The following is a 21,678-nucleotide window of genomic DNA, read 5'->3' as shown; positions in this document are numbered from 1 at the left end:
TCCTGTCATTGGTCACACACTGGTCTCGCACCAGTTCCTGCTGAGACTACCTCTTTGTAGTACTTGTTTAAAAGAGTATAAGTTGTAAACGTAGATTCTGAGGACAGAGAATAAAATGCCATATTTAGAAAGGTCAAAATAGAGAATATTGGAAAGTATGAAAGGTTTATAATGCTTGAAAAGGGCAGGATCATTTCAGAAAATCAATCAGCTGAGCTTTTCACAGAGTCACAGAATAGTTGAAGTTGGAAGGCATCTCTGGAGATTGTCTGGTCCAACCCAGCTGCTTAAAGAAGGGTTGCCTACAGCAGGATACTTGAAATAGTGTCCAGTCAGATTTTGAGCATTTCCAAGGATGGAGACTCCAGAGTCTCCCTGGAAAACCTATTCCACTGTTTGTTAACCCTCACTACAAAACAAAATTTCTTATATTTAAATGGAATTGCCTGTGTTTTAGTTTGTGCCTGTTGCCTGTTCTCCTTTCAGTGGGCACCACTGAGAAGGGACTTGCTCCATCTTATTCGTTCCCTCCCATTGGGTATTTCTGCACATAGGTAAGATTGCCCTGGAGCCTTCTCTTCTCCAGGCTGAACGGTCTCAGCTCTCAGCCTCTCCACATAGGCCAGATGCTGTAATCTGAATTGATCACCTTTGTGGCCTCTCACTGGACTTGCTCCAATATGTCCCTGTCTCTCTGGTAGTAGGGAGCCCAGAAACTCTAGGGGTGTCTCGCCAGTGCTGAGTGGAGGGGAAGGGTCATCTGCTTTGACCTGCTGGCAGTGCTTTTCCCAATGCAGCCTACAAGGTTGTTGGCCCAAGGACACGTTGCTGGCTCATGTTCAGCATTTTGTCCAGCAGGACCCCAGGTGCTTCTCTGCCAGGCTGCTTTCCATCTGGTCACCCTTCTCTGCCCCAGTGTGTACTGGTGCCTGGGGTTGTTCTTCCCCAGGTGCGGGCCTTTGCATTTCCTTTGGTGGAATTTCATAAGTTTCCTGTCTGCCCATTTTTCCAGTCTGTCGAGGTCCCTCGGAATGGCAGCACAACCTATGTTGTGAGAGTTGAAAATGAGAGATAGTAAGATATTCTGCATGTTTTCCCCGCCTCTTTCTTGTTAGCAGAAGCATTGCAGCAATCTTCGTACTGGTTGCTTCTTTTGGCAGTCTTTCTGTCTTCCTACTGTGGGTGATGAACATTGGCAATTTTTTATGAGAAACGAGGTAAAAAGTGTGAGCATCTTTTTATACTGCAAGAAAAGAAAACACTTAACTTTGGCCAAATTAGGACCTGAGCTGAGGATAGGAAAGAACACTTTCAAAAATTATAATTCTGTTTTTCTTACAAGTTTAATGAATTGGTACAAGTGAAAAGATCAATTAGCAAAATAATTGTCTCTTCTTCTGAAGAAACTAGGGAAAATTTATTTCAAGTTTGACATCTTTTTTATATAGTATTAGAGACCCTGCTGTGCAACTTAGAATTTCCAGTCTGTGTCCAAGCTTCTCAGTGTTTGGATTTCTTTTATGTGTACTGTTCTTCTAACTTCTGAATTTACTTAATTGTGGAAGTAACTGCAACATCAGCTGTAAAAAAAAAAAACCAAACCCTCTAAAGTTTAATGATATATGCTATTGTCTCATAATTGTAATGCTGCTTAACAAGTCGGGGGTTTTTTTGTGGCTAGAAGTATCTGAATGTGGTGCAAATTCTTAAAATGCGCACAGGGTCAGGTAGGATTAGCAATAGCTGGATTTTTGGCTCTCTGAGAGGTTATGTTTATATCAACTGTTTATATCAGCTACTGGGATGTTTGTTGCTCAGGAAGCTTGGCTGATGTGAAACTTTTTCTAGGGAGCTCATAGTGACTTCTCCTGGAATGTCTTTACTGTCATCTGCTCCCAAAATAGATATTACTCAGCATTAACGGGCAGTTCTGCAGAAAATTTTGTTATACTAAATTTTCTGTGAATAACTATCTCCTCAATGTCATACATGTCAGAAACTCATCCGGACATGGAGATCCCAGTTGCTTTGGTAGCGTAGTTGCCACTGATCCCAGTGAATGAAGACCTGTGATCTCTGTGCAGACAGTATTTTTTTTTTTTCATATATGTATCCTTCTGCAGGAGATTATTCCACAGACAGAAAAACAACCAACCCTATTTGAATGGTTTGTTATCATCAAGAAGATGTTTTAAACTAAGATATAAAAAAATGTAATATTGTAGATCAAGTAACTTAAGCAACTTTACTACAAAATCAAAGAATTTTTAATGAATCTATCAATATACATTTGTGGAGATAATAAAAGTAACAGATTTAATTCTGGTCCAGTTTTTTTAGACTTCACTGTGGAATAAATTATCCTAATCAAATATCTTGCTATTTTGCATAATTTACAGATGGTCTGCTGTTAACTTTAACAATTTTTGCATGTAAAAGGGAATACATTGATTTATTTCTTTTGAGACTATACACATTCTTTTTTTTTTTTTTTCCTTGTAATAATGAATGTTTTCTTACAGTATTTGTCACATAGTAGTGTGGGTTTTTTTTTTGGTTCAAAACTGCATGCCTTTTTATGTTAGAAAAACACTAAAGGCTCTTACTTGATTCTTTTTTGTTTCTGAGATGATCCCATTATGCTTTTAAGAGAAAAGAAATTTGAATAAAATATGCTTAGTTATCCTTTTTGAAGTAGCTTAATGCTTCTGTATCCAAGTTTTATAGGAGAAAATACCCATGAGTCTTCAAAAGAAAAACTGTGTTTGTCTACTGAAATGAAAAGTATCATCTTTAACCAAGAGATTTAAAATCTCAGGTTTTTTCCCCAGAGCAGTTGATGTGCAGACAGATGTGCCTTTCTACTGACTTTGCTCTAAGAAAGATAATTGTGGAGAATAGAGCTAACTGGACACTTAGTCTGATGTCTTAAAACGTAAAAGCAAGAGCTGTGAGAGCTTGTCTGCCAGTCAAGAGCTGGACTACCGTTTGCTGATGCTTAATAACCTGTTAGACTGTGGTAACCATGTGTCTGAGCCCTTCTGGGTAAACATCAAACATTGGTAATGTACAACAGATGTTTTCAAGTTAGTTTAACAAACATGTTCATTAATATCAGTTAATGCAGGGTTGACAAACTCTTAAGACAAACTCTTAACAAATGCATGTTGTGAACATTAAAAATTTTTTTGATTGCTGAATGTTAAAATATCAACCTTTCATGTGCGCCCCCCAAAGAAGTATAATCAACCAAATTAGTTGTTTTTTGTAAGAAGAGAATATTCTAAACAGAAGTAGGTTAAACATACTAAAGCTTGTTTTAAGATACTAAATCATGTGTTAGGCTGATTATAACCACACCTTTGCAGAATCGGAGTCTTTGAGAATGGAAAGACCTCTTGAGATAATCTCATCCAGTCCCCCTACTCAAAGCAGGGGAAGCTGGAGCACATGTCCAGGCCCACTTTTAGTATTCAGAGATGGAGACTGCAGAGCCACTCTGGTCAGACTGTTCCAGTTTTGACAGTTTACAACCTTTTTTTTACGTGCTTTTTTTTTTTTTTTGTGAACATCATCTTACATTCAGATGGAATTTCATGTATTTCAATCTGTACCCATGGTCTTTTGTCCTTTCAGTGGGCACCACTGAGAAGAGACTTGCTCCATCTTCTTCATTCCCTCCCATTGGGTATTCCTGCACATAGGTAAGATTGCCCTGGAGCCTTCTCTTCTCCAGGCTGAACAGTCTCAGCTCTCACCCTCTCCATGTGGGTCAGACGCTGCAAGCCCTTGATCACCTTTGTGGCCTCTTGCTGGACTTGCTCCAATATGTCCCTGTTTCTCTGGTACTGGAAAGCCCAAAAGTGAACCCAGCACTACAGGGGGGGTCTCACTAGTGGTGTCTGGAGGGGAAGGATCATCTCCCTTGACCTGCTGGCAATACTTTTCCCAATGCAGCCCATGAGGTTGTTGGCCCAAGGACACATTGCTGGCTCGTGTTCAGTATTTTGTCTAGCAGGACCCCAGATGCTTCTCTGCCAGGCTGCTTTCCATCTGGTCACCCACCCCCTTCTCTGCCCCAGTGTGTACTGGTGCCTGGGGTTGTTCTTCCCCAAGTGCAGGTCTTTACATTTCCTTGATTGAACTTCATGAGGTTCCTGTCTGCCCATTTCTCCAGCCTCTTGAGGTCCCTCTGAGAGGCAGCACACTCATCTGGTATATCAGCCCATCCTCCTAATTTTGTGTCATCTCTGATCTTGCTGAGGGTGTACTCTGTCCCGATGTTCCGGTCATTAATAAAGATGTTAGAGAGTATAGGACCTAGTGTTGACCACTAGTGACTGGCCCCCAACTGGACATCGTACCACTGGTCAGAATGATCTGGGCCCAACCATTCAACTGGTTTTCAATCCTTTTCACTGCATACTTATGTAACCCATGCTTCATCTGCGTGTCTATGAGGATGTTACAGGAGACAATGTCAAAGTCCATACTGAGGTTGAGATAAACAACATCCATTGGTCCCCCCCCCTCACCTGCCAAGCCAGTAGTCTCATCATAGAAGGCTGTCAGGCTGGTTAAGCAACATTTCCATTTCATAAATCAATGCTGATTAGTTCTCACCACCTTCTTGTCCTTCATATGTCTGGAAGTTGGTTCCAGGATTAGTCGCTTCATCACCTTCTGCGTGATTGAGATGAGGCAGACTAGCCAGTGTAGTTCTCCAGATCTTCTGTCTTGCCTTCTTGAAGATATGAGTGCCATTTGGTCTCTTTCAGTCTTCAGAAGCCTCTCCCAGCAGCCAAGACCTTTCAAAATTAAACAAGAAGAATGCCATCACAGTGATATCAGCCAACTCCCTCAGCTGTTGGTGCATCCCATCAGGCCCCATGGTCTTATGTATCAGTATAGTAAAGTCTGGGTTTTAACCTGTGTTTTGTTTGACTGTTCAAGTGCTAAACTATAATAAATTATTTTGTGTGTTATGTTTGTTAGATCATAAAAAGTTACCTTTCAAAGTTATCTGTTACATAGTTCCTGACGTTTTTCTAGCTATGTTAAGGATTTGGTTTACTCTTCTGCATATGAAAAACAAGGCCCTTTAGTGATGATTGGTTTTTTTACAACCAGTTTAAAATCTATTATTTTTGTCAAGCAAGTAACTGTATTCTTTGGACATCTTTTGTGGTGTTTTAACACCGCAGTAACATGAATACATACTGAAGTTAGTATGCTGTGAAAAGATACATACTTTGTCTTAGAACCTGCATTTAAAGCATGATTGAGTTCTTGTTGCACATTTGATTATTTATTTTTCCATAGGAGATTCCTAAGTCATTGCAGTTGTTTTACAAATAGATACTTTTGGTCATTCTTTTATACAATTTTAAACGCAGAATACATGTGGCAATACATTCAGCCTTAGCACTTACTGGTTTTTAAGGGGTTTTTATTATCCTTGTTTTGCTCTAATTTTTTTGTTTTAAATGGGGGAGATTTCTGCCAGTGTTGTTACGAAGTTTTCCCACAAGTATTGAAATACATAAAAAGCTGTAAGAGCTGTGAATGAATTCTGTTCTTCCCTGTACCCAGGACTTAGCAATGTAAGTAGCTGTAAGCAAACAGAAAGGCTGCACGCCTCAGAGTAGTAGGAATCTCTTACTCTCTTATATGTTATCATTTGTATTTGATAAAATACGCTCTCAAAGAGTAAAACTACTGATTGTCATCTTCTGTAAGAAACAAATTAACTTAGTTTTCTATGGAAACCAACCCAATTTTTTCTGTAGCTTATTCTGGTTTCTTTTAATTTTTTAGACAACAATTGTACGTTGAGTTTTTAATTTAAAACTGTATTGCATTTGAATTTGGTTGAAATTATATAAAAACTCAAATTTGTTTTGAAAAGTTAAATTTCAGTTCAAAGTGACTCAGTTCAAATAGCTGCTTCTAAAATAATTACATGTATGAATGTGCATAAATGAACTTTTGTCTTTAATTTAAGTAGGGTTAAACTTACTTCAGTCTTACACATTTCTTGTGGACATAGTCTGTGTATTTTACTTTGAAGCCTATGTTTAAAGGGGAGGATTTAGATGGATAAAATCTACTGGAAAGCTTTCTGAATGTTGGTCACAATATTTTAAAATTTAAATAATATGTTCTTCATGTGGTGATATATCTTTTCTTTTAGAAAAGTTTTCTTAATAAAAAGTTGAAAATAGATTTGAAAATATTGGTGGCCAGCCACAAGAGGTGTTCCCCAGGGCTCAGTATTGGGGCAGGTTCTATTTAACATCTTTATCAATGATCTGGATGAAGAGATTGAGTGCATCCTTAGTAAGTTGGCAGATGACACCAAGTTGGGTGGGAGTGTTGATCTGCTTGAGGGGGTGAAGGCTCTATAGAGGGATCTGGGTAGGCTGGAATTGATGGGCCAAAGCCAATGGTATGAGGTTCAACAAGGCCAAGTGCTGGGTCCTGCACTTGGGTCACAACAACCCCATGCAGCGCTACAGGCCTGGGGAAGAGTGGCTGGAGAGCTGCCTGTCAGAAAAGCACCTGGGGGTGTTGTTTGACTGTCAACTGAATATGAGCCAGCAGTGTGCCCGGGTGGCCAAAAAGGCCAATAGCAACCTGACTTGTCTCAGAAATAGTGTGGCCAGCAGGACTAGGGAAGTGATCGTCCCCCTGTACTTGGCACTGGTGAGGCCCCACCTCAAATACTGTGCTCAGTTTTGGGCCCCGCACTACAGGAGGGTGCATTGAGGTTCTGGAGCGTGTCCAGAGAAGGGCAACAAAGCTGGTGAAGGGTCTAGAGCACAAGTCTTATGAGGAGCAGCTGAGGGAGCTGGGGTTGTTCAGCCTGGAGAAAAGGAGGCTGAGGGGAGACCTTATCGCTCTCTACAACTACGTGAAAGGAGGTTGTAGTGAGGTGGGGGTTGGTCTCTTCTCCCAAGTAACAAGAGATAGGACAAGAGGAAATGGCCTCAGGTTGCGCCAGGGGAGGTTTAGATTGTATATTAGGAAAAATTTCTTCACCAAACCCATAGTCAAGCGTTGGAACAGGCTGCCCAGAGAAGTGGTTGAGTCCCTATTCCTGTGGGTATTTTAAAAGACATGTAGATGTGGTACTGAGGGACATGGTTTAGTGGTGGACTTGGCAGTGTTAGGTTAATGGTTGGACTTCATGATCTTAAAGGTCTTTTCTGACCTAAACAATTCTATGATTCTGGGAATATACTTGGGAAAATTCCCTGTGTAAAAATGCTTATCTTCTTGCAGAGTTTAGTTCTTGAAAGGCGCTTAAAAAAAAAAAAATCCTGAACATTCACAATTTCTTCTCTTAGTATTTTGATATGTATTTCAAAGCTTTCCAAGGACAGCTGGAGGTTTTTGCAAACCAGTTGGAGTTGCATAGGGACCGCAAAACCGTCAAGGTGCCTAAATTCCTTTGAGTATTCAGAGCCTTTTCCATGGTTATCTGTAAGATTTGATCAGAAAAAAAATACACTACAAGATAGTTCTAAATTATATTTGTCACATTCAGACGGTCTTTGTGATTAAAATGATCAGTATTATTATACTTTAAAATAGTCATAAACATTGGGGATGAGGGATAATGCTACTACTTTTGGCAAAAAAAGGTTTTTAAAGGTTATTTAGTATTGTGCATAATATCCTAGAATTTTTTTAACGCTATTAATAAGCTATTAATTACATGCTTTCATGCTTCTTTTAAACTAACCTTGAAGTATGTATCTTAATCATTTTTGCATTTTGTCTCAACATCCATATACGGTTAATGAAAAATTAATAAAATTTCTATGTTACAAACTTTACATTCTAGGTTTTAGAACATCAAAATACCTATAGTCATACTACAAACTGAAAATAGTTTTTTAACACAGTGGTCTGTGATTTTTTTTGTTTGCTTGCTTTTTTTTTTAATAACTCTATTTCTTCAACATGATATGAAAGTTTAAAGTAATGTGAAGCATTTCAAGTTTTAAAAAATGGATTCCAAGGGCTGTCTGTCCTGGGTATCTTTAGTGCTTTGCCCACTTTTTCAAAAATATTTCTTTTCCATGCTTGTTTATATGCACTGTTCATTTGTGAGCTTTCTTTCATAGTTTTTAATATCTCCGCATTTTTATCTAATTTATCATTTTCATATTTTTAAAGGTCCCCAGGTGCATCCAATTTTTCAACTTTACCAAAGATCTCTCCATCTCTATCAAATAATTATAACAACATGAACAACAGAAAGTAAGCAATGTACCTTAAAACATTATTTAATTTAATCACCCCAGTGTGACGTAAACAAATTTTGATGTTTTATAGTTCCTAGCTTAAGGATTTTGATTTGTTTTGCAATATTTGGATTGTGAATTGTTACTGGTCACTATTTCATAGTGTAGGTATTGTAAAGCATGATACCAGGAAATGAAACACAGTTAAAGATGCTTAGTCTTTAGTCCTTTAATTGACACTAAAAAGAATGTTGAGCATTGTAAGAAAGTATATAAAGACTTCATTTAGAGTTTATCATGCTGAAAATACGTTGTTGTTGTTATCCTGTCTGAATTTAGATGGACAACAAAAAAAAGTATGAAGTACTTACATCTATGGTGGTCAGGTTTTCCCTTATTTATTCATGCTAAGGTATGGTAGCAGCATATGTGGTATCACACATTGATTTGAGACTGCTGCAGCTGAATTGCTTTAGCTATAATGGTTGTCATAGTGATGATAGCCATCAATTAATTATCAGCAGCTTAACTTCTGTGTCTTACTGCTAGAAGATTTGAGAGAGATCAGTCTGATAGGTGTGCTTGAATATTACAATAAGCAGCAGCTTTGAAAAAGAGGCTTCTCACTTTTAAGGGTTTTCTCCTTTATATTCCAAATTAGAAGTTTAGTAAAGAGTGTGATAAAACTCTAAAAGAAGAGCTTTCATATTCCAGTGGCCAACTTTGAGTGTAAACTTTTTTTGTTGAACACAACTGTAAAAAAAGTTGGTGAATATAGAAAAACATGGAATTATTTCGCTTTAACAGATAATGGAACATCTTTCAAATGCTTGAAAGGAGAGAGCACTCATCTTTAATGCAAGCTGGGGGAAATGGAAGAGGCTTATTCTTACAATTCATTCAAATTTAAAATATTTTTCCAAACATGCATTTTGTGACCAAACATGAAGATGTTAACTATTAAACAGGTGACATAAATATTAAATATCTTATATACAATATCTTCCAGTTAAATACTGCATTTATCAGAAGTGATTTTTCCTAAGGGGTGAAGTGTCACTTGTGCTTCTACCAATTGTGAGTAGCCCCAACTCTCACTGTTAAACAGTTGAAATCCATGTATTTAACTGCAGTCTATTGTACTCTGTGTGTGAATGTGTAGTAAATAAAAAGTATATTGTATCTATGATTGTGTGAAAAATTACTTGACCAGAGCTGAGCCTCCACCTGAGAACTAATCTCTCCTTCCCCCATTGCTTATGCAAAAGACAGTTGTAACGCCAAAACCAAAGGTTAACAGTTACTTTTTCCTAGGGAGTCACCGTTTTAAATCAAGCCAGCAAGGCTTTCTTCCCTTTTTTTTTTCTTTTTTTCCTTTTTTCTTTCTTTTTTTTTTTTTTTTTCAATGTTAGCTTCTCCCTAGTGATGTTCTAGGTATTTTTAGGAAGCTCTTATGAAACCTGTTGCCAGCTCTTGCAGCTTTTAAAGGTAATTTCTTCACTTGCTTTAGCTGATTTTATTTTATTTTTCTGGTTTATTTTGGAGCCAAAATGGGAACTTTTTGAACTTAAGGTAAAATTCTGAGATTGTTTTTTGTTTGTTTTCTAATTTGAGGATTTTCAACAGAAATACGTATTTAAAAGGGAGTGATATATAATCCAGATTTGATAAGGAATTGGTCCTTTGAAGTGCCTTAACTATAACTTAAACATCTGTAAATCAGATACTAGGTACATGTTCTCTATAGTGTTATGAAATAGCCTCCAGTTTTCTCTTGTAACTCAAAACACTGTATACCTGGATGTTATTTAAGGCAGATGCTCAGTGCAGAAGTATATGGTTATCCTTACAATGCAATAATTCAATTGTGTTGAGTTTAAAATAAATATTTAAGAAATCACAAATTTGTAATTCACTACAATGTATAATACAGGAGAAACTTTAGCAGCATTTCTGTCAGAACACGTGTTCAAGAAGAACATGAATTCAGTAATAAAGAAGTCATACCAATTAATACACTATGTTCTTTGAAGTATATACTGCTGCATTAAAAATTTTATGCTTCAAAAGCTAAATGGAAAGATATACCTCAGTGTGTAATTGTATTATATCATTCTGGGTTGAGATGAGTTTCTTCCTATGTTCTACTTTTCTTGCAAATACCTCCTTGTCTAAGAAAGTACTTCTTTTCCATTAGTTATTTCCATTAGTTAATCTTTTTTTCATTACTTTCTTAATTAACTACTCGTGTCAGCTTTGCCTGGAATTTATTTTCATGTTTCTGCCTTATTGTCTCTTACATTGCACGTTATCTTTAGCCCAGTAGCGAAATCATACATTTGTGGCTTTCCAGGATCCATTGGCTCCTCCATATGGACATGAGATTAAAAGAAACACCAGCATTTGTTTTGAAGATAATTTTAGCTGACAAAGCTGATTTGTAAGGCAGAAAAAGCAAACAACAGGTTGTGTGTAGTAATAGTGATAAATGGGAGTCATTGCAAGCCTGGTTTTGCAGTTATTATAGCTTGGCTATAGAGTACAAATTATGTTAAAACTCTGGAGAGTATCATGTTTCTTTATATGATACGCGTTTCTGCAACACTTGTCTAATCCAGAAGGTGTTTTGAGTAATAGTAAGCCTCAAATTGGTAAATACTTTATTGTGTGTTGAGCTAGTCATATATTAGATAACAGAAATAGCGCACGCAATTTTTATGAGGTCCAACGCCTTCATTTCTGTAAATGTGAGTTTGCACTTGATGGAATGGAGGATTCAAAATAATTGATCATTGATGTTCTTTTGCCTTTACAGGTGATCTTGTTGAAAGAGTAACATAGGAGGATTAGCATAATATGTGTTAGTGGATTCAGAAGAGCAGGGAGAGACGCATCATTTAAGTCTTACTGGAATTTCTGTTTATTGCTCTTACAAAGCAATACATTTCATGTCACATATGGTATTTTTTTAAATTATGTCGGGAGGGGATTAAAAACATTTAAGTAGGGATTTTGCTTGGGGAGTTAAGAGAAAAGTTGTTTTGTTTTCATCATTTGTAACCATTGTTTCAGGCTCTTAAAAAGACTTGCTTCATCATTCAGTAGTGTCAGCTTGTCAGAAGACGGCCAGTGGGCAGCTTTGTTCACATGCTTGGTATATTTCAATATGCTTATTTCAAGAAGTACAAATGTTATTTTCATCACCTGTAGAATCAGTTTCTTCATGTTGCACCTGACACATAAGCAAATATTATAAGGAAGGTGATTTATGCTTTTTACTTTATTTAAATAGATTATAACATTATCTTTTGCTCTCCAGATGATGATCATGAACAATAACAAAGACAGTACTCTTTGTGTAGTGACACGGGCCTCTTCTGCTGCTTCAGGCATCTCTAAAAAATGATGGAACCCGATTATGGGTTTGTTAAGGTGGCTGGTCACAAACACACATTGGCAGTGCATTAAGGTGCTTGAGGTATTATGGAGCTCAGTAAGTGTTCCAAACTTTTAATTTTCTGGGCTAGTTCTTGGAAATCAAATTAGTTTTGCAGCACCTGTTACTGGTATATAGCGCTCCACTGTCAAATTGTGTCCCTTGCAAAGCTAGTGATGCTTTTTTGAACTTCTCTGTTCCAAATCCACGCTTCCCAGAACTCCAGCTACACAATGAGTGCTCTGGGTTCATCATCATCTGAAAGCTACTTTGAGGTTTAAGGGCAGGATACAGACAATACAAAGAAGTCCTTTCAACTATGGCACATGCAACTCAAAATTTATAGATTTACAGTTAATAAAATCTCATTCAGAAACCTCACTTCACCATTTTCACTGCTTCAGGAACCCTGTCTACCTGTTGAAGGGTCTGAAGATGGTTTCATTTTTTCAAGTCTTGCTTTATTTTTTGACTGGCAATTTCTTCTAAGAGCCATCAGTGTTTTCTTTCTGTTATTGCCCTTACCTGAGCACCCCATTCTAATACTGCCCCTCTGCTTTGCCATGCATTGTTCCTTTGTTAAAGGCAACTTTCTAAAGGTTTTGCAGGAAAAGCAGATGGAGGTTGGGGACACGCTGTCACAAGTTACTTTTTCTAGGGCATTTCTGTTTGAATGAAGTTTATGTAGACTTGCCTTGCATCTTAGCTTGCTTTCTATTGTTAACTATTTACTACTGACTCTTAATAGTACTCTATTGTCCAGTCTCAAAAGCATGAAAAGCAGAGGCGCAATGTAATTTAAATAAAAATAAATCTTCCAGAAAAAATAAAGTTTGCAGACTGATAAAGCTGTAACGGAACATCTCCTACTCTCCTGCACATACTAGACCCTGTATTTTGCTTGATAAGTTTTAATAAAGTATCACAGAAACCTGAAAGAAAAATATATGAATAGACCTCACTCACGGGATGAATGTGGTAACCATGTTCTCTAAACCCCTCAAATGTATTTCTGTGGGTCAGTACAGAAGATGAAAGAGCTCAGAAATGGCTTTCCCTTTTGAGAAGTAAACTCTGACAGTTTGTCCCTTAGAGCAAACCAACACTGGGGATCTGTCTGCATTACAGTTATCTTGAATTAAATTATCATGATGTTACTCAACTAATTTGAGGAAATCTTTCACATGAACACACTATGGCCAAAAGACTTCAATTGCATTTCCTAGCTTTCTAGTGTCCCTCTTAGGGTGGCAGTTCATGAAGGGAGGAAAGCTACAGAGAAGGAAAAAGAAGGGGAGTGAAGATCCTTAGGAAAATACCATTCAATCTGTTTAGTACCCCTACATCTCCTAAATTTCCAAAAGAGATTTCTGTTAACCATGTGAAAAGTGTAATCGTTGAGCCAGGTGAGGAAAGTAGTAGGAAGCAAGCAGGGCTGAAAGTAGAAGTTTATGTTGTACCTTGTACATGTGCATTTCTATTGCTGGCGTGCACTGTTGAGCTGGGTCAGGGGTGGCTACATTGTGGAGGTTGCATTAGCACCAATGGCAAGCTTGTGTTTTTTCTTCCTGGGGGAACTAAGGCTTGCCAGCTTAAGGGAATTGGGGTTGATTGCAGTAGCTGCAAAGGGAGATGGAAGGTAGTTTTCCCTGGGGTGCTCTACTGCATGGGTGAACCAGGGAAGCTGAACTGGCTAAACTAACTTTACAGGGATTTTTCACAGAGAACGACCAGTAAACACAGTGCCACTTAGCTAGTTTGGGGACTAAGCCAGAGAGCAGAGAAAATGCATGTGTATAGAAGAGGGAAGGACTGATAGGGAAGTCAGCTATTAAAAATAAATTATCAGATGTAAAAGTTTGAGAACAGCAGCTTTATGGACAGTGAAGCTATAAACTGCACAGATTTCTGATGCTGTCAAAAGAGGGAAAAACTTTCTTCCCCTTCTGTTTGAAATTTTCAATAAATCTTGTGATTAAAACAAAACAACTGTTATTCATGAAGAGTGAGTAATTGTGCACTGAGGGGATAGTTGGAATTCATTTGGATGTAAAGAGTGTGATACTGTTCAGGAATAATTGCTGGAGTGTACCATTGGGCATTCACGTCCTCAGACTTTTACAATTATAAATCTCAATTATTTATCAGGGTACATTCTTTGCACTGCATTTTGTTCCTTGTGATTCTTAGCAACTGACTTTCACGTTTTTGTTCAAGTTGCTTCTAGTGTGAATAATGCTTAGTGACTGCAGAAATACTCTTGAACTTTAGCCAAGGCTACTGTCACAGATTTCATTATGATGAGTGCCTGAAATAGTTTAAGATTTTAACCTTTCTGGTTGGTTGTTTTTTCTAACATCTGTAAAATTACAGGGCATTTTCTTACAAGATTCTTTTCTCTTTCTAGTGTTCTTGGTTATGCTTACTGTTGTGAGGGTTATTCTATATTTAGTATTTGCATGATTTCATCTGGAAAGAAATTGCTTTATATCTTACCATTTTACCTATCTCAGTCTTCTCCAGTTTCTCCAAACAGATGCATCATAGCGGTTTAGAATGAAGTTGTTACAAGGCATTTTGCGCATTCTTTTACCTCGCAAGGCTTTCCTGCATTTGCATGCTGGATTGTGCTGTCCTAGTAGGGAAGCTATAAATAGACTCTCTGATGCAGTGAGGCAGCTATGCCACAGTGGCCTTGGAAATCTCAGCTTTCACCTGTAACTCTGCATTCCCATTCCCACCGACCTCAGTCTTGCAGTAGCAGGATGCAAAAGGGACGTAAATGATTGATTGCTGCTGGTGGTGTCTAAAGTCTGAGTGTATTAAATTTGATGGAGCAATGAAGAATAGAGTAAGCTGTGAAGCTGCTCCTATCAAAAAGGGGTAGGGATATAATAATTACAGTTAATGCAGTACATTAGATTTTGGTGACTTTTAAATTGAAATTAATGTTATTACCATAGTTAAATACTTCTTTAAAATCCTTTCTTGTTCACAGAAGTTGCTTTAACATTTTTAATCATTTACGCTTACAAAATACTTGTATGTATTAAAGTACTATACAGTACATGTTTACATTTTGAAAGATGTTTTGTTTTTTTACAGTGTGAAAAATTCAAACTATTGTCTCCCATCATATACTGCTTATAAGAATTATGATTATTCAGAGCCAGGAAGACACAATGAGCAGCCAGGCCTGTGTGGCCTGAGTAACTTGGGGAATACATGTTTCATGAATTCAGCAATTCAGGTACGTACTTTAGAATAAATTGAGCTTGTCTTATTATTTGGAAACTAATATCTTGTTATATTTTGTCATGTTTGGAAACTAATATTAAGAGACTCTTAAGTAGCAGGATAGGATTAAGAGTGAGGAAGTAATACATCTATATTGGTATACCAGAAAAGTTTTTTTATATAACTGCATTCGTTGTTTCCCCTGTGTCATGCATAGTCATCAATGTCAGAAAGAGATTTGGCCAGCATTCTATATGAGTGAACCCTTAAGTGGAATTCTTTGCTTTTTGTAATGATTGCCATTCATGCAAGTCAAGAAAAATACTTTTTCGTTTTGGGATGCGCTGAAGTGTCAAAAAGTACATAACTGGTGCATTACTCGGCCTTTATTTCTAACTAGTTATTATGTACTTTTATTGCACAGGTTAACATGCAGGGAACCTTTGAACATATTTCCCTTTGACCTTTCCCCTTTTAATAGCTGCTGCTTCATGGATGAGATATTTTACAGGAATCTAATAACCTGTTTCTTTGTTATGATTGCAAGAGAAATACTAGTATACCTAGTATTACTTTTACCAAGACAAAAAAAAAAAAAACTTAATCCTTTTAAGTGGAAGCTGGAGTGATAGGTGAATTGAGGTTCAGAAAGAACTAGTAGTTTAATTTGGTTTTGTTTAGTTCTGGAATTTGTGTTTTGTAATCAAAGCAGTCTTATGTCAAAAACCTGTAAAGTGTTGTTAACTGGATTTAATTGAGGTCTGCGTTCTAAATCATATCAGCTTTGACTTCATTGCTTTTTCAACTATATCTAGGGAATCAAGTGTTCAAATAAGTTCAGAGAAACTGTAGGGTAAATTAGTCAATACAATTTTGCTGATTCACAAGACAGTGCTCTGGGTAAGAAAATGAGGTGTTTCATGAGCAGTGCGGCTTTAGTTTGGCACGGTACCTTTAGTATGTCCTTTGTGGTGTGTTTCTTCAAATGCATTATTTGGCAGCTTTCTTAGCAAGTTTAGTGTTATCTAAGAAATCCATGGAAGTGGTTTTTAGTGGAAGTATGTCATGTTCTTAACACACTAAGGTCTCTCAGACTGCAAGTTCTGTCTTCTTCCTCTTGCTACCAATTGACTACCTTTTTTCCAGTTATGCTGAAAGCATAAATTAATGGCAAGTTAGTGCAGTGATGTGTCACCTCCTGCTATTATTGGAGTAACCTTGGATGATCCTGGCTAGAGGTGTAATCCCTATGGCCAAAGCACTCTGAAAACATTTGATCTTGTCTAATCTCTGAAGCAATGAAGGGATGGCCCCAGATAGTATGTGAATGGCAGACTAGGGAATTCGGCTTGGGAATGTCAGGTGCTCTGGGCTTTTATGTGGATGATGGAGCAGAGTGCACCCTCAGCAAGATTAGAGATGGCACACAACTGGAAGGAGGGGCTGGTACACCAGATGGGTATGCTGCCATTCAGAGGGACCTCAACAGGCTGGAGAAATGGGGAGACGGGAACCTCATTAAATTCAAAGGAAATGCAAAGGCCTGCACCTGGGGAAGAATAACCCCAGGCACCAGTACACAGTGGGGTAGGGGATGGGTGACCAGATGAAAGTAGCTTGACAGACCTGGCATCCGGCTGGACTAAAAGCTACACATGAGCCAGCAGTGTGACCTTGTGGCCAGGGCAGCCAACCGCCTCCTGGGCTGCATTGAGAAGACCGTTGCAAGCAGACTGAGGAGGGCGATCCTTCCCCTCCAGGCAGCACTGGAGGGTAACACCCCTGGAGTGCTGGGTTCACTTCTGTGCTCCCTGGTACCAGAGGGACAGGGATATATTGGAGCAAGACCAGTGAGAGGCCACAAAGCCAATCAATTCAGGTTGCAGCATCTGACCTACGTGGAGAGGCTGAGAGAGCTGGGACTGTGTTCAGCCTGGAGAAGAGAAGGCTCCAGAGCAATTTTGTCAATATGTAGAAATACCTGCTGAGAGAGACTAAAGATAAAGGAGCCAAACTCTTCTCAGTGGTGCCCACTGAAAGGAGAAGAGGTAGTGGGCACAAACTGAAGCACAGGCAATTCCATTTAAATATAAGAAATTCTTTTTTTACAGTGGAATAGGTTTTCCAGGGAGCCTGTGGAGCCTCAGTCCTTGGAGATGCTCAAAACCTGACTGGACACAATGCCAAGCAACCTGCTTTAGGTGACGCTTCTTTGAGCAAGGGATTGGACTAAATCTCCAGAGATGCCTTCCAACCTCAACTACTCTGTGATTCTCTGAGCTGCTTTGATTACCTACTCTAGATTATTTACCTTCTCAGATACCCTCCTTTATAATTATGTCAACACAGGGTTGTTCATCACGATAAATCTGTTTTCTTTAAACAAAATAGTTTACTGCAGAGTTTTGACTCTGAAATAGTTTCCAGTTCTGTTCATGTTCTGTTCCAAAAGCTCTTCTTTGATGCCTTCCATTCAGGCAGTGCTGAATGTAAACAAAGTAGTTTCCTTCAACAGAAGCAGAGTTTAATTTATCTACTGTCCAGCTGATTACCGTTTTTCTCAGATCTTTGTCTTTTCCTGACAGCATTGAGGCCCCTTGGTGTTCACATAAAACCCATTTCTGCTTCAGAAACCACTTCATTTCTCAGACAGCTTCTCTTTGTTCTCATCTCATGTGCAGTGAAGATGGTTTTCATCAGAACTGTTATCAGTGTTCCTTGAAGAAGAGGGCCAGTTCGTTGCACATCTTGCTGTCCACAGTCTGACAAACCTGTGTGAAGTTTTTTGTCCTGTAACCTTACTAGTTAGAAGTGTGGTGGTCCTGGCAGTTTCTTAACTTTTTTTGCAACTTCATTAACAGTTCTTCAATCTATAGGTAAGATTAGGCTTGCTTCTTCATCCTTCTAGGTGATGATTGTAAAGAGATTTTTGCTTTTCCAAGTAGGAGCTTTCAGTGTTACAAAGCTCAAGACAGCTAGAGGAGAGATGGTGAAGAGATGGGTAAGATCCTCTGCGGTACCACAAGCAGCTGCAAGCTGAGTAGGAGTAAGGCCAAGAAGGTTAATATTCCATTGTATTTCTCTCCAGATGCTGTTGTCTTATTTTAAAAGGCAGTAATTCAATATTCGTTCATATTTTGGTTGTACTGGAACTTTTGTATTGATTTTTCAGATTCTTTTGAAGGGGTATTCCATTTATCTAATTTTAATTTACTTCGGTGCTAACACCTAAGGTTTGTTTTTTATTACTAAGGCCTGAATGTCTGCTTTTGCAGATCTGAGCATTAAATAAAACGGGGAAGATAAAAGGGAGCTTGTGGACTTTATGAAAACGTTATTATGAATGCTTGAACCCATATCAAGCAAAAAAAAACCCAAAAAGAGTATTTGGCAAGTAGATATTTTATTCACGTTCACTTAATGTACATGGCTATGTTCTAAGCTGAAAAAAAAAAAATAATATGTCTCTCCTGAAGCATTGCTGTGCTGCCACCTGTAGATGTTTCCAAAGTATTGCTTTGCCTTTTTGGTGGGATACTAGTGATTAGAGCTCTGTGGAAAGTGGTTTTGGTTTTTTTTTTTTTTTCCTTTTGCAGTGAAAACCTGAGAGTTTTCAAAGTTTTAATTTTGTGATTCAAAAATAGGAGAAGAATGGAAGTAAATGTTTTAATTGAAAACACTTCTTCCCTCCCCCCTCAATTTTCAGTTTTGGTTTTTCCATCAGTGTGATTATGTATGCCTGACTTTCAAACAACAGCTGTTGAGAGCTTTGCAATGGGGTATTTCAGCAGTTTTCTTTCTTTAGAAAGCTGATCCGAATTCCCTCTACAGTTACTTACGGCTGTGAGTTTATCCAGACAAAACATAACATCTTTCACCGAAACCTGAAATGATTAAGTTTAGTGCTCTGTTTCTGTTGCCATGGGCATACTTAGTTTGAGTTAAAGGGGTGTATTAGCTGAGCACTTTTCACCATGACTGACACTATAGTGGGCTATCCTACTTTTGTCTGAAGTGCTTAAAGTAATTAATTTTTTCTCCTGTTGGATCTTTCTTTCAGTCGGCTCTTGGTCTTTTATTGGAAGACTGAAATATGAAATTTCAACGTCCCTTACTTAAAATTGTTATTAAGTAGGACAGCTGAAGAACCACAGTACTTATAGGAATATTCAATTTTTAGCTCCATTTCATGATCGTATTGTCTGCTTGTCATTTCCCCAGTTCATTGGCATAATAGGTAATGATGTTTTCTTTGCTTTGAAATTTTATTTTTATCATTATTTCTGTGTAACATCCCTTATGGGATGTGAATAAATGTTTCCTTGTTACCATAGGATCATAGAACAATTTGGGTTAGAAGGAACTTCAGGAGGTTTCTGGTGCAACCTCCTGCTCAAAAGAAGGTCAGCTCCGAGGTCAGACCATGTTGCCTAGGGCTTTATCCAGTTGGGTCTTGAAAAGCTCCAAGACGGCTGCACAGCCTCTCAGCTTCACTGCTTGACTGTTCTTACCTTATATCCTTAACCTCTCTTGTTTCAGCTTATGCCCATTGTTTCTTGTTGTCCCACTGCGTACCACTGTGAAGAGCCTGGTTCCGTCTTCTCCTTAACTTCCCTGTTGTACGTACTAGAAGGCAGCTGATAGGTCTCCCCGAAAGAGCCTCTGCTGCAGGCTGATCAAGCACCCATGCTTCAGCCTTTTCTTGCTGGGCAAGTGCTCCCAGGCCAATGACTGTCTTGGTGGTCCTCTTTCTTCGTTAATTTTATTTTCTTTTTGTCAATTCAGCAATCAGAGTCCTTGCAAAGTCTTTCATCAGAGTTTTCCCATATTTAAATTGTGTGGATTTAGAGAAGTATAATGTGACTTTTTATTACTATTTTTCCACCTGTATGAAGGTTTCATAGGACAGGTAGACTTGCTAAACAAGATCATAGTCTCATATTGGAATTACACTGTTCCAGTGAGGCTACAGCATTCATGTATATACGTAAGGCACTAAAAATAAAGATTATTTATTGTTCATTTTCCTGTGCATCTTAATGCCTCCCACACCATACTAGTTACAGCTCTGCTCTCTGAGCAGTAGACTCTGTGTGGCTTTATGGGTGATTAGGTCTGCTTTTTGAACTCAGTGGTTTAGAATTCTTCCAGGGTGTTTGCATGCATGTGTACATCAACAATGCATAGTGTTGCATAATACAGTCGATGCACAAATTGTGTGAAGCATTGTTTCATCCAGTCATATTGTTTGACTAATTTTCTTGGAGGTTGATTATGATCCTTTGATACTGATTACATAAATAGTTGTTATCGACAGATTGCTACAGAATTTTTTTTTTTCCTTTTTTTCCAAGTAATTAATATGTAACAGGGAACTATAATTTCAGTGTTAACCTTTGTCATGCTGAAGACTGATGCTTCTCTTCTGTGGTTTGTCTCATAGTTGGTCTTGGAGCTTCTACCTTCTGTTCCGTCTTTTCCCATGATCATTTACCGAAACGACCAGTTTAGGTTCAGAGACTGAGCACTTCACAGAAATTTTGTTGGTTAAAGGAAACTTGCAGAGACTGCAGTACCTGAAATGAAGTGCCGTTCTGTTACCTCTTTAGTTCACAAACTGTTTTCTATAGTTGACTGTATTTGTTAAGCTTTTTTAGTTTCTGTTACTTGTCATCTGTGGCTATACTTGTTAGTTTGCCTATGCCTGTGTTTTAAAACAAACAAAAAACCCTAAACTACTAAGTTGAACAGGGCACATAAATCTGATGACTTAGCTGTCTAGTAGTCTCAGTTGTAATAGTTGGGGTTTTTTGTTGTTTTATTTTTATTGATGCTTTCCATAAGGCTTCTTGATAACCTACAATATATAACATCATGAGAAAAGAATGTAGGCTTCCTTTCACAGGCTCCAAGCATACAGGCTTCTGGATGCTTTTTTCCTGTGACTTTAATCATGATCTTAAATAGTTCCCCATTGTCAGCATTTTTTAAGATGTAAACACGTTTGTAATTATTTAGCTTTGTCAGTTACGTTGAAAAGATCAATGGATATGTGGCCAACTGTATTAGTTCCTTTAGCAGCTGCTCTTTTAAAAGTTATGGCATCTGGTATTTTAGAAAACATGTCAGCTCTGTATCTCAGAAATTGCCATGTTCAGATAGATATCTGTACATTACAGTACTACCATTAGTGTCATCTTATGTTGGAATGTGGACATTGTTATAAGGGAAAAGGGAAATCATATGTTGTGATCTTCCTGACTTGTACATAGAACTATAAACTATAATAGAAATATAAATATTCTGAGAAGCTGACAAAACTAATTGATCAGGTGAAAACTAGAAAAAAAATTAGGTTTTTGGTGAAAAAACACACTGTCAGCACATTGTGTAGTGCTTGACTAAGAACGTGTAGAAAAATTTACTATTTTTGCATTATTTAGTTCCTTGTTCTGGACACTCCTCACACTCAGCTGATCAGCTGAACTGATTTGATCTCCTAAACCAGACCAAAAGTAATCCAGAAGAAAAGTGGGGAGGAAAAATATTTTTTTGACAGGTTAATGAGGTTAATATGTTTATTGTGCAATCAGGTGAGGGTCAGCAGAGAAGGGGCAGGACTTCTTTGGGCAGTAGGATTTGTCACGTCACTCAGACTGAACATGCAATTTTGCCTAAAGTGTAGTTGTATTTATCATTAGTTTCTTCTGAAAACTCTGGCTGCTTCTGCGTGGATTTGAGAGACCAAGTGTT

The 21,678-nt window shown here is 38.0% G+C and overlaps 1 protein-coding gene across 4 annotated transcripts in view; it reads left to right on the top strand.

Annotated features, from left to right (window-relative positions):
- Positions 1 to 21,678, top strand: part of USP15 (ubiquitin specific peptidase 15) — a 66,625-nt gene that overhangs the window by 31,973 nt on the left and 12,974 nt on the right. For 2 of the 4 annotated variants that reach the window (XM_074168270.1, XM_074168273.1), the window contains 2 exons: positions 8,185 to 8,268; positions 14,794 to 14,938. In XM_074168270.1, coding sequence (XP_074024371.1) covers positions 8,185 to 8,268; positions 14,794 to 14,938 — 229 coding nt within the window. Of the gene's footprint in view, positions 1 to 8,184; positions 8,269 to 9,059; positions 9,438 to 14,793; positions 14,939 to 21,678 lie in introns of those variants that run through there. The other 2 variants (XM_074168274.1, XM_074168272.1) reach the window with 2 other exon arrangements.

Source organism: Numenius arquata, chromosome 2 (assembly GCF_964106895.1).
Source record: "Numenius arquata chromosome 2, bNumArq3.hap1.1, whole genome shotgun sequence".
NCBI classification, from domain to species: Eukaryota; Metazoa; Chordata; class Aves; order Charadriiformes; family Scolopacidae; genus Numenius; species Numenius arquata.
The sequence above is the reverse complement of the archived record's forward strand: the minus strand, read 5'-3'. Positions and strand labels throughout refer to the sequence as shown.